We start from the raw sequence: 11,542 nt of genomic DNA on the forward strand, positions 1-11,542 counted from the left end.
GCCGAGCCCACTCTGCTTATCTTTAAAGTAGAGACGATGCCGCCTGCCTCGCCTCTTCTTCAGTTGCTGGGAGGATTAAATGGGATAATGGATGTGAAAGTGCTTTGGAAGCAGAGGCAGCATCTCAGGAAGGTGGCATTAGTAATCCGCGGGTCTGCTCCCGTGGCACACGGGAGGGTGCCGGCTGCCCGCCCCAGCCCCTCGGCCAGCCCCCCAGGACTGAGGTGTGTGCGAAAATCCTAGGGCTGCTGCACTGCGCCCTCGGCAATGGAAAAGAAAAATCTCTGACCAATTTAGGTTATGAGCATGTGTCAGCTTGCCAGCAAGGGAACCAGAGAGGAAAAGCAGCCAGTGCCTGTCCTTCCTTCAGGAAAAGTGTGCGTCTAGTCGGAGGGGGACCTTTGATCAGGTGGCTTAGCTAAGGGCAGGCCGCTTGAGCGTTACAGAACCTGTGGCGTCTGTGGCTCACTGGCAGGTTAATCCTGGGTCAGGACGACCCGGGGCTCACTCCCACAGTTCTAGGTATGGAGCTGAGCAAGTTCAGGTCTGCTTTTTCTCCACTGACAGTTTTCCTTCTCAGCGAGCATGGCTGGACCTCGGTCAGGGTGGCCTGATGAAACTGGGAGGAAATGGTGTCCTCGTCAACTGGGCTTGGCACTGTACTCTGGCCCTTTTCGGGTGGCTTCCTGAAACCCCTCTTGAAGCAAGACTTTTTCAGTTTTGCAGAGGCCTCCTAAGACAGACAGATGGGTCAAGGTTTGTCCGAAGCTAATGGACATGCAGCCACGTACAGTGATGTCTCGCTAGGGGGCGCTGTGGGGCCCCAAAGAGGCAAAGGCCTGCTTGAGCTGCAGGCGAAGGGGGAGGCATCTGCTCTCACTCCTGCCCATCGCCTTGACACTCCAGCCCAGACATAACAGAGTTTGCCTCACCCCAGGGCAAGCAGGGCCTGTTCACGACAGCTGGGGACACAGGCCTGTATTGGGTCCGCACCGTTGGCTTTCAGTTGCCCTCACTGGTACTGGCTGGGCAGTTTCCAGGCATCCAGCAGGTGGCACTGCCATCAAGGTTAGGGGCAAGCCAGCGGGTTCTTTGTGCCTCCCAGCTGTCCTGGCTAAGGCTCAGCTCTACCCAAGCACTTAGGACAGAGGCTGGGCAGGCTCCTTCCTGCAGCCCCGCTCTTGGGGTGCTGGGTCCTTCAGCTCTAATAGGCAAGGGGGTGGGGGGGGTGGGCAAACTGTCCCTGCCTCCCCCAGCTCCCTGGGGCTGCCCGGGGTGAAGGTGACAGGTGGGGGAGGCAGGTGGAGAATTGGGCCGGTGAGCTCATGGCAAAGGCGCCCAGCGGGGTGGGGGTGGGTACCCTGGCTTATAAAGCCCCTGAGGCCCTGTGGCTTGCAGAGGCTGGTTATAGACGGCACCATGGAGGGCTCTGAGGAGGGCTCTGAGGCGGTGAAGAGGGCCACAGCGCTTATCGAGGAGCGGCTGGCACAGGAGGAGGAGAATGAGGTACGGGCACAGGTGTGGGGACCCAAGGGGTTCTAAGGAGATCCAGCTCTACTGTCAAGGGCCACCACATCTGTAGTGGGAAGGAGGGCAGGTGTCCCCAGCGGCCCAATGGCTCCACTCCAGCCTCAGTGGGCTCCTGGTGGAGGAGGTTGCTAGCCGTGGGTGACTGAGGCTTCAACCCCAAGAACTGAGAGACCACAGGGTGGGCGAGCCACGCGGGGTTCCCGAGACCCTGCCACACACCTAGGCCTCGAGGAGGTGGTCCGGGCTGCACAGAGCGGGACAGCTGAGATGCTGTCTGGGAATGTGGGAGTGTGGGGCCCGGAGATCTCCCACAGCTGCTGGGTGGGAGGCTGGAGTGGGAGAGACTCCAGCGTTTGGTCCCTACAGAATAGAGACTGGGAGCAGAGCGAGGAAGGGTGCTGGGAAAGGCAGCACGGGTTTTCCCAGGAGTACCAGCCCCACCTGGGGAGGCCTGTGGAGCACGTGGCTCTGGGCAATTCCATTTTCTCTGGGATAAAGAAGTTGGGGGGGGGGGGCAGGGAGGAGGGTGCAGGCTTGTCTCCTCTTCATTCCATTTAAAGTAATTCTCGACTTAAGAGTGCTCTGCCAAGTGCCAGGTGCTGGGAGGAATAAGAGAATCAGTGAGGCCAGCCCCTGCCTCCTTACCAAGCTCACATTCATTTTAGCCAACATCCATCAGGCGCACAGTCCACTAAGAAACAGGCAGTTAGGGTGCCTGAGTGGCTCATGTTGCTTAGGTGTCCGACTTGATCCCAGCTCGGGTCTTGATTTCAGGGGTGTGAGTTCAAGCCCCATGTTGAGCTCCACGCTGGGCAGGGAGCCTACTTTAAAAAAAAGAAACAGGCAGAGTGTAGACACGGTGAAATAGGGGTGTTCAGTCAAAAGTGAAAGAGCACAAAAGGTGGGTGAGTCGTTCTGACCATGGGTGCTCAAGAACTCTTAGGGGCAGGATGGCATTTGAGTGGGGCCTTCAAGGCTCATGAGCAGAGATCAGGAGGGGAGGAAATTCAGGCTTAGGAAAAGACAGGCACTGAAGCTCAGGTGAGTGACAGTGGGACTGTCCTGAGAAAGTCTGGTAGTAGGAAGGGGTTAAGGCTGGGCACAAACCAGAGGGGGCCCTGGGCAAGATATTTATTCTTTGGGCAGTGGGGAGCCACTAAGTGTTGCTGAGGGAGGGCAAGTGGCACCATCTGACCTATTTTAGGAAGGCAGCTCTGACAGCCTGAGAAGGACATGTTGGAGGGGAAAGACTGGCCCTAACAGGAATGGGAGGGAGGAGACCAATCAGTTCAGAGGTAGGCTTGGTTCAAAATAGGAGCGACTGAAGGGGGGTGAGGAAGAGGGAAGGACCAGGACTCTGCCGGAAGAAGAGATGAGACGAGGGGCAAGGGTGGCAAGTTTGTGGGGGAAGGGCTTGGGCTAAACCCGCTGCCGAGTCCTGGCTGGGGCACCCCTGGATCTCCAGGAATGCCGCTTCTCCCCTGGCGCCAGGCAGGTGAGTCATGCCATTTTTGGAGGGCTGCCACTGGACACAGAGACCTTCAGCAAGGGGACACGGAGCAGCCTTCGTCCATTCATTCACCCAACAAATATAGCAGCAGGCTGTCAGGACACTGGGCACCCACAGAGCCCGCCTTCCCACCAAGTGCCTCCTACGTGCCAGGCACCATGCTGAGCACTGTCCAGGCTTTCTTTCATTTGATCTGTAAAACCATCTATGAAGTAAGGTAGGAGTTTGTTCTGTTGTATTTCACCAACCAGCATCCAATTCAATAAACATTTACTGAGCACTTACTGTATGTCAGCCCACAAAGACATCTGAAGCAAGGGACTGTAGAGTCGGGGTAAGGCAAGGGTGAGCATGGGAGTCCGTTGTTGTTCCCGCCAGGCCCCAGCCCAGCAAGGTCCTCAGAGGGGAGCCTCTGTGCAGTCTGCACCCCTTTCTTGGCGTGGGAGAAGAAGGAGAGCCCGGGAGGCTGCGGCTGGGGCTCTGTTGTGGGAAGCATATCGGGTCAGGTCATCACTGAGGACTTCAGGGTGGACAGAGTTGCTGAGCCCACCTGTCATCATCCACTTGCTTATTCATTCATTTATCCTCCAAACATTCACCGAGTACCTGCTATATGCTAGGCCCTGTCACAGGGACTAGGGTTACCAAGATGATTCAGACCCAAGCCCACCCTCTTGACGGTGGGACCCGGCCAGACCCCACCAGTAGTAGCCGCAGCCCGAGGTCATCCCTCGTTCCTGGAAGAAGATGCAGTGTTTCAGGGGAGGCCGGCGCCGGGACACCTCAAACTATGTAAAGCCAACGCGGAAAAGAGAAGCCAGGGGGCACCAGGACCTCCCCAATGAAGAGCTGGGAAATCAGCGCCCAAAACCGCTCTTGAGGAGTATAATACCGGAGCTCAGTGGCAAATGCAAAAGGCAGCTGAGAGCTCTGTGAGGGTGGCCATTCCTCCCCATCTGGACTCAGCATCCTCCAACCTGGGCGAATGTTCCCGGCACACAGCCCTTCAGAGATAGCGGTACAGCACTTCACAAAAAGTGGTTTCCTTGAAAAGAGGAGGAGGCCATGAGGAAGTGGTCCAGGCAAGTCAAAGATACAAATGGTGAGGAGACTTGGTAGGAGTTTCACCCCTATAATTACAATGCGAATAAGGTTAATGCTAAGAGTCCCTTTAAAGTGAAAGCTAGTGAAAAGTGAAGGTGTAACTCCCATCCCTCAGACTCCCTGAGAACAGCAGGTTTCCAGCTCCAGGATATCATGAAGTGGTAAAATCTGAGGAAAAAAAAAAAAGAGTTGCCAAAATTTTTTATTGGTATGTGAATCTATTTAAAAAATAACTATCAACTCTTACCACAATTATTTCATCAATATGAAAAATTTAATTTTTTAATGTTTATTTTTAAGAGAGAGAGAGCGAGCGCCTGTGGGGGAGGGGCAGATGGAGCCGGGTACAGAGGATCTGAAGCGGGCTCTGTGCTGGCAGCAGAGAGCCCCAGGTGGGGCTTGAACTCAAGAACCATGAGATCACCACCTGAGCTAAAGTCAGACGCTCAATCAACTGAGCCACCCAGGCACCCAAAGTGAATTTTTAATGCCAGCAAAGTAAAATCACCATCACTCGGTGCTTTAAAAAGTGAATATATTTAATTTCATGAAAACTCATTCCAGTAACCCTTAAACTTGTTTTGCTGAGGACCCACAACCATCAATAGACAGGTGTTTGAGCTGAGGTTGGGGTCAGGGTTGGGTTGGGGAATTATGGGGAGCCCTGCTCTGGCCTGCGGCTCTCCAGTCAGGAGTGGGGCATGGAAGGGATCTGGGGTCACACAGGAGGAGGTCCGTAGGGTGCCCTTGGAGTGGGTTGGGAGAGAGGCTCTCTGCCTCCCTGGCCTGCTGAGGGCAGGTCCTGGAGCATGTCCTCTCCTTGGCTCACCAGAAACTCCTAGGAAAGGCCCAGCAGAAGCTGCCCATGGACATGCTGGTGTTGGAGGATGAGAAGCACCACGGGGCTCCGAGTCTGGCCTTACAAAAGGTTAAGGTAAGTGTCAGGAGAACCCAACCTCTGTGCTTAGGGGACAGGACAGGCAGTTAGGGCTTTGCTGCTCCTAGTGTGGTATGAGAACCAGCATCTCAGCACCCCTGGGAGCGTGTTAGCAATGAAGAATCTTAGCCCCACCCCAGACCTGGTGAGTCAGAATCTGCATGTGTACAAGATCCCAGGGAATTTATTTTGGAAGCCCCAAGTTATTGAGTGGCCCTACCGCAGGCACCATGCAGGTGTTAAGGGGCTCAGGGAGACTGCGTGTGCGGATTGGAAAGATCTCCGTGCTCGTAAGAGAAAAACAGTTTCCCAAGCACTATTGTGGAGGATGATCCCATAGGATGCTTGTCTGAAAGACATCAACCAAGCCACACTAGAATTTACCTCTGGGAGAGAAGGGCTTTCTCTTCATACCTCTTATGTTTCTGTATTTCTTTTTAATATTAATCATGTATTACTTTTATCATAACACACACACACACACACACACACACACACACACACGAAACTGCATGGAAGGAAAGCTGAGGATTCATACTCCGCTCAGAAGGCCTGGGCTAAGGATTGCCTCTGAGATTCTCTCATCCTACTCTTCCCCTACGTGAAGCCTTGAAGCTGGTAGCTCTTATGCAGTCCCCTCAAGTCTCCCCTTGTCCCCTGATCTGAGCCATCTGTGTCCCTGTCTCATCTGCTTCTTCTAGTCCTGGATTCTTTCTCCCTTGAGAAGCTCTCCCTATCCTCCTCCCCCAGCTCAGCTCAGGGTCCCCAAGCCCCCAGCATGGGGGTTGATGAACCCCCCTCCATGCAGGGTCAAGAGCGTGTGCGCAAGACATCACTAGACCTTCGGCGGGAGATCATCGATGTGGGTGGGATCCAGAACCTCATCGAGCTGCGGAAAAAAACGCAAGCAGAAAAAGCGGGAAGCACTGACTGCCCCCCAGGAGCCACCTCCAGAGCCTGAGGAGATCGTAAGGGTCCTGGGGCGGGGGAAACACCTGTGTTGTCAGGGGCGGGGTGGGGGTGGGCAGGGGGCCTCTGATCACTACAGAGCAGCCCTCCATGACTAGATTCATGCCTTCCAGACTGGACCTGTGGACGAGGAGACATTCCTGAAAGCAGCAGTGGAGGGGAAAATGAAGGTCATTGAGAAATTCCTGGCCGATGGGGGTTCCCCGGACACCTGTGATCAGGTGATAGTCCTGCACCTGTGCCTGCCTCCCTTTCAGAGTTGCCACCCCCACCCCTCCCACTTGTGGACCTGTTTGAGAACAGGCATTGGGTGTCCTTTAGAAAGGGGTCTTTAGAAGATTTGGGATGTCCTCTTGCCCGTGCGGGAACTTATCTAAATCTTTAGGCCCTTTTCAAGTTGAACCACCTCCAAGGAAACAAATGTCAGGTGGTCCTTTAGGGAAGAAAGAGGAATAGAGTTAAATTTAAAAAGACAAAACGAAGAATTTGAGGCTCAAATCCCATCTGTACGGGACCTTAGCTATGAGACCATTGCTAGGTTCATTACCTCTCCATGCCTAAGTTTCCTTCCCTATAAAATGGCCTATTTCCCTCAGAGCATGTCATGGGGATCAAACAGAATATTAATGCCTTAATAAGTCATTATTGAATGAAGGAAAAAACTATAAAGCACATACTAGGAAATGATATTATTTTTGTGTTGCATTATATAATATGCTTCCCTTTAAAAATTATTTTTATTTTATTGTGGAATACATATAGCATGAAATGGCCATTTTAATTTTTTTTAATGTTTATTTTTGAGAGAGAGACAGAGCGTGCACGGGGGAAGGGCAGAGAGAGAGAGGGAGACACAGAATCTGAAGTAGGCTACAGACTCGGAGCTGTCAGCACAGAGCCCGACACAGGGCTCGAACTCACAAGATGTGAGATCATGACCTGAGCCGAAGTCAGACGCTTAACTGACTGAGTCACCCAAGCGCCCCCATTTTAGCCATTTTAAGTGCACAATTCAGAGGCATTAATTACATCCACCATGTTGTGCAATCATCACAACAATTTTCAAAACATTTCCATCATCCATCACACTTCGTTTTGTTTTCCCTGAAAACTGCCTCTTTCACACTTGGTACGGTGCTCTTTCACACTCATATCCCAGGATTAAGCAAATTTATGGTCACTCCCTTCAGCCTGTATCATTGTGGGCTTAGACTGCATGGCCTTTCCATTCTTTAGACTCTGGAATCTGAATCCTCTCGGTCTATCCAAGCACCTCCTGTCCCTGAGCACTGTACCAGGTGCTGGGGTGGGGGGAGGGGGGTGTGCAAAAAAGGGAAGACCAGGGCTGAGGGTAGAGGGAGACTGGTGTATAGCCAGATCTTTAGACTATGGAAAGATATGCCCCATGGCTTGAGTGTTTCAAAAGATCAAAGCAAACTGTTGAAACTCGTTCCTTCTTTGGATCAGTCATTTGTGTGCACCTGCTCATTCTGGCCCTGGGCTAGGCACTGAGGAGAAGCAGAGTCTAGTAAGGCTTGGCTTGCCTTTCAACACCCTCTCACCATGGAAGGTTCTCTGGGTCACCCAAGGCACAGCTCTGGCCCAGAGGTTTCAAGATGATGGCACTTGAGTTGCCTTGCCTCTTGAAGGAGTAGCAAGAATTCATCAAGCACTCACAGGAAGTGAGGGCAAAATAGGCATTCCTGGCAGAGGGAACAGCCTGTGCCAAGGCCCAGCGTGACATGCTTGGGAGAGGGCACATTGAGAAGGTCAGAGTTCCCAGGGCATTAGAGGGCTCCGCAGCTGGTCTAGATAGAACATGAAAGAGCTGGCAGGACATGGAAGATAGGGGGACCGAGCATAGGGGTCAGAATCGAACTGGGTTAAGTCCTGGGTCTTAGCCTGGGGCCAGAGATCAGGCCCTGACAGTCTCTCTGGGGACAGTTCCGCCGGACAGCATTGCATCGAGCTTCCCTGGAAGGCCACATGGAGATCCTGGAGAAGCTTCTGGAGAGTGGGGCTACTGTGGACTTCCAGGATCGGGTGAGCTATAGAGCAGGTATTGGGCGGGAGGTAGGAGGTAGGCCCAGCACCAACAGACCCCCTCTTCCCGTAAACGTGTGCCAGGAAGACCTGGAAGACACTCTTGCTTCCTCAGGGGCCAGGCCTCATCTCTAGCAGATTGTATGACCTGGGGCTGCCCTTCGTTAATTTGGCATGGACCTGAGGGTTCTCCTGCTCTGCTTGGTCCATAGCCCAGGCATAGGCATGCCCCAGCCTCTTCCCTGCCCTCTTTCCCTCGATTCCTCCCACCCTCTTGGCTGGGGTCCTTTCCGCTAGGCTCCTTTCTTCCCTAAAGCCCCATCTTTCCCTTCTAGCTGGACTGCACGGCCATGCATTGGGCCTGCCGTGGGGGCCACTTGGAGGTGGTAAAACTCCTGCAAAGCCGAGGAGGAGACACCAACATAAGAGATAAGGTGGGGCAATAATGCTCACAGATATTAGGGTAGCTGGAGGGGGAGGGCAAGAAGCAGAGAACAGAAAAGCCCAGTAGGGCAGGAGGGTAGTGAGCTAGTCTGGTTTCTAGAGTGGCTGCAGAGCCCAGGGAGGGGTCCTTGCCATCAACTGTAGGTCCTTGGGGACCACCATCTGGGGATGGGAGCAGAAGGGCAGGAGAGAAGAGAAGAAATCCACTATCGGGGGGCTTTGGGATCACTCAAAAGATGCAGGGTGTGTTCATCCACGCAATTCTTTATCATCCTTTATTTATCTGTCCATCCATCCATTCATTTATTCATCTGTTCACCCACCGTTTTTCTGTTTATTCATTCCTTTGTGTATATCCTTGAACAAGTGACAGATAGGTTCAAGACAGCCTCTGAGCCTATGTTATTATCTGTCAAATGTTTTACAAAATTATTATATAATTAGACGTGAAAGTGTATGTAAATTATTTATTCAGCATAAGGCTGATGTTTTGTAAGCTTCTGCCATGCCTAATACATGGTCATCCCTCAGTAAATGGCATCTAGTATAATTATTTATTTTTTTTTAACAATTTGGAGCGTTTTTTTTTTTTTTAAAGTTTATTTATTTTGAGAGAGAGAGAGCCAGGAAGGGGCAGAGAGAGAGAGGGAGAGAGAGATTCCCAAGCAGACTCCACACCATCAGGACAGAGCCCAACGCAGGGCTCCATCCCACAAACCGTGAGATCATGACCTGAGCTGAAATCAAGAGTCAGATGCTCAACCTACTGAGCCACCCAGGTGACCCTAAGATTTTTTTAAAGTAATCTCTGTACTCAACATTGGGCTCAAACCTACAACCCCGAGATCAGGAGTTGCATGCTCTACCGACTGAGCCACCCAGGTACCCCACATCTATTATAATTATTAAAAGAAGGGCAGAGGAGTAAGCAGTTGCTCACAGCTGGGTAAGAGAGGAACCATAGAAGGCTTCCCAGAGAAGACGGCATGAAATACTTCAGAGTTAAACCATTGGATAAGATGGTGGAAACTGTAGCATTCCCAGCCCCTCCAGGACTCAGGCCTTGACACTACGACTCAGGGAAGGGACTAGGCTAGAATTAGGACAGCCTCCCTTCCCGGAGGCACCACAGTCCAGGCTCCTTCAGCTAGCAGTTCCTGTTTCCTCCCCACCCAGCTGCTGAGTACCCCCCTGCATGTGGCAGTCCGGACGGGGCAGGTGGAGATTGTGCAGCACTTTCTGTCCCTGGGCATGGACATCAATGCCAAAGACAGAGTGAGTGTCCAGCTTCCCTTCTGCTCAGCCACCCCAAGGGGGTGCAGGCAGCCTGAGGGCTCCCACACGCCCCCATGGGCCATACTGAGTATCACACTGGCTCTAGGAAGGGGACAGTGCCCTGCACGATGCTGTGAGGCTCAACCGCTACAAAATCATCAAATTGCTGCTTCTGCATGGGGCTGACATGATGACCAAGAACCTGGTAAGTTCATTCCTTCCCAGATTCAGTAATCAGTGTGCATGACTCCCCCAGGCTCTGTGCCAAGAACTTGGAGGAAATACAGAGCCAAGCAAGACTCAGCCTGCCCTTGGAGCACCCTCACAGTGGAAGGTCTCTTTGGGCCCCTGGAGATTTGGGGACCACCCACCTTCCCAACTCGCTCTTATGCTTGTCTCTGTCTAGAGTGCAAGTGCAGAGAAACGGCCAGGAGGGGCAGTAAGAGGACTTTCCAAAGCCCCCTCCCAAAAGATGCAAGGAAGTCCTAATGTCCAGGCCCAGGGAGGCCAAAATCATGGAGGGACAGAGCTAGAAGGAACCTAACTAAGCACTTGGTTGGCGCAACCACTGCTAGCACACTGTGTTGGCCTGGCGGGCCTGGAGTTCTCCGAGGGTCCTATATCCCCTAGCCCAAGCTCTTCTTTGGGGCCCAGTGCAATAGCAAAAGAGGGGGGAATGGGAAGGTCCCCCTGCCTCAAGAAAGGCTAAGGAGATAATGGGAAAGTCAGGACGATGTGGGGAGGAAGTAGATGAGGGCTTCTCAACCACAACATTATTGGTAAGTGGGGCTGGATAATTCCTTGTTGTGGGGACTGTCCTGCGTATTGGAGGCTTTTAAAGCAGCATCCCTGACCTCTGTGCACCATATGCCAGTAGTTTCCGCTCCCCTGATGGTGACAACCAAAGCCACCTCTAGACACTGCCAAGTGCGTCCAGTTGGAAGCCCTGGTTTAGATGAGGGCGCCTCCTGGTACAAACTTCTGAACAGTGACGGCATCTCCTCTTGGTTCCCCCAGGCAGGAAAGACCCCCACGGACCTGGTGCAGCTGTGGCAGGCTGACACCCGGCAGGCTCTGGAGCACCCAGAGCCAGGGGCAGAGCAGAACGGGTTGGAGGGTCCTGCTGAGAGTGTGCAGGAGACCCCCCAGCCTGTGCCAGCCCAGTGAACACCTGCCCCTGGCACCCGGGCTGTCCCTTGGGTACAGCCAGAGGATCACAGTAATGGCCCCCAGAGCTGACAACCCTGCCATTCTTCTGCATACCACCCGGGCACCCACAAGCTACCGCAATTAAAAAAAAAAAAAAAGTCGTTTTTGCTATTTGTGATGTTTGTTTCTATTTGTGTCCGAAATGTTTAGGAATGAAGGAAAACTTTGGAGCAAGGGCAGGCTCGGGGAAGAGGGGAACTTAGAACCTTTCCGCCCCGGCCCTGTTGCTTTTCCTACAGGGGTGTCTTCTTGATTCTTTCCTGCCAGCCCTCCTCCCACATCCCCAGCACGGACCAGCTTCCCCGCGCACCCATCCCACCCCTCCCCCGCTCCGTACTGGTGACCGCGTCCTATGGGGCTATGTGGCCAGCACAGCCTTGTCACGTGGCAGCCCGCACAGGAGGAGCTTGGCGGGGGTTCAGGGGCTCGGAGAGCAGCGCCTCGCTGCTGCAGTTTCTCCCCAGCCGCGCCTCCCGCAGGGCCGGGCCTGCTCAGCCAATCAGCTGGCTTTGGGGCTGGGG

At 53.3% G+C, this 11,542-nt stretch overlaps 1 protein-coding gene and 1 long non-coding RNA gene across 2 annotated transcripts; one reads left to right on the top strand and one right to left on the bottom strand.

The window, feature by feature from the left end:
* Nucleotides 1-1,331: 1,331 nt before the first annotated feature.
* ANKRD2 (ankyrin repeat domain 2) lies at nucleotides 1,332-11,129 on the top strand. The gene is given in 10 exon segments (XM_043597155.1): nucleotides 1,332-1,506; nucleotides 4,977-5,078; nucleotides 5,890-5,976; nucleotides 5,978-6,049; nucleotides 6,164-6,271; nucleotides 7,995-8,093; nucleotides 8,429-8,527; nucleotides 9,714-9,812; nucleotides 9,919-10,017; nucleotides 10,830-11,129. Coding segments are annotated over 10 exon segments (1,002 nt in total). The 5' UTR covers nucleotides 1,332-1,419; the 3' UTR covers nucleotides 10,980-11,129.
* On the bottom strand, nucleotides 3,294-11,535 carry LOC122493095. The gene is made up of 2 exons (XR_006299819.1): nucleotides 11,359-11,535; nucleotides 3,294-4,170 (listed from the first exon to the last, which is right to left on the bottom strand). It is a non-coding gene; the product is annotated as an uncharacterized LOC122493095 (long non-coding RNA).
* Between the last annotated feature and the right edge of the window lie 7 nt (nucleotides 11,536-11,542).

Source organism: Prionailurus bengalensis, chromosome D2, assembly GCF_016509475.1.
Source record: "Prionailurus bengalensis isolate Pbe53 chromosome D2, Fcat_Pben_1.1_paternal_pri, whole genome shotgun sequence".
NCBI classification, from domain to species: domain Eukaryota; kingdom Metazoa; phylum Chordata; class Mammalia; order Carnivora; family Felidae; genus Prionailurus; species Prionailurus bengalensis.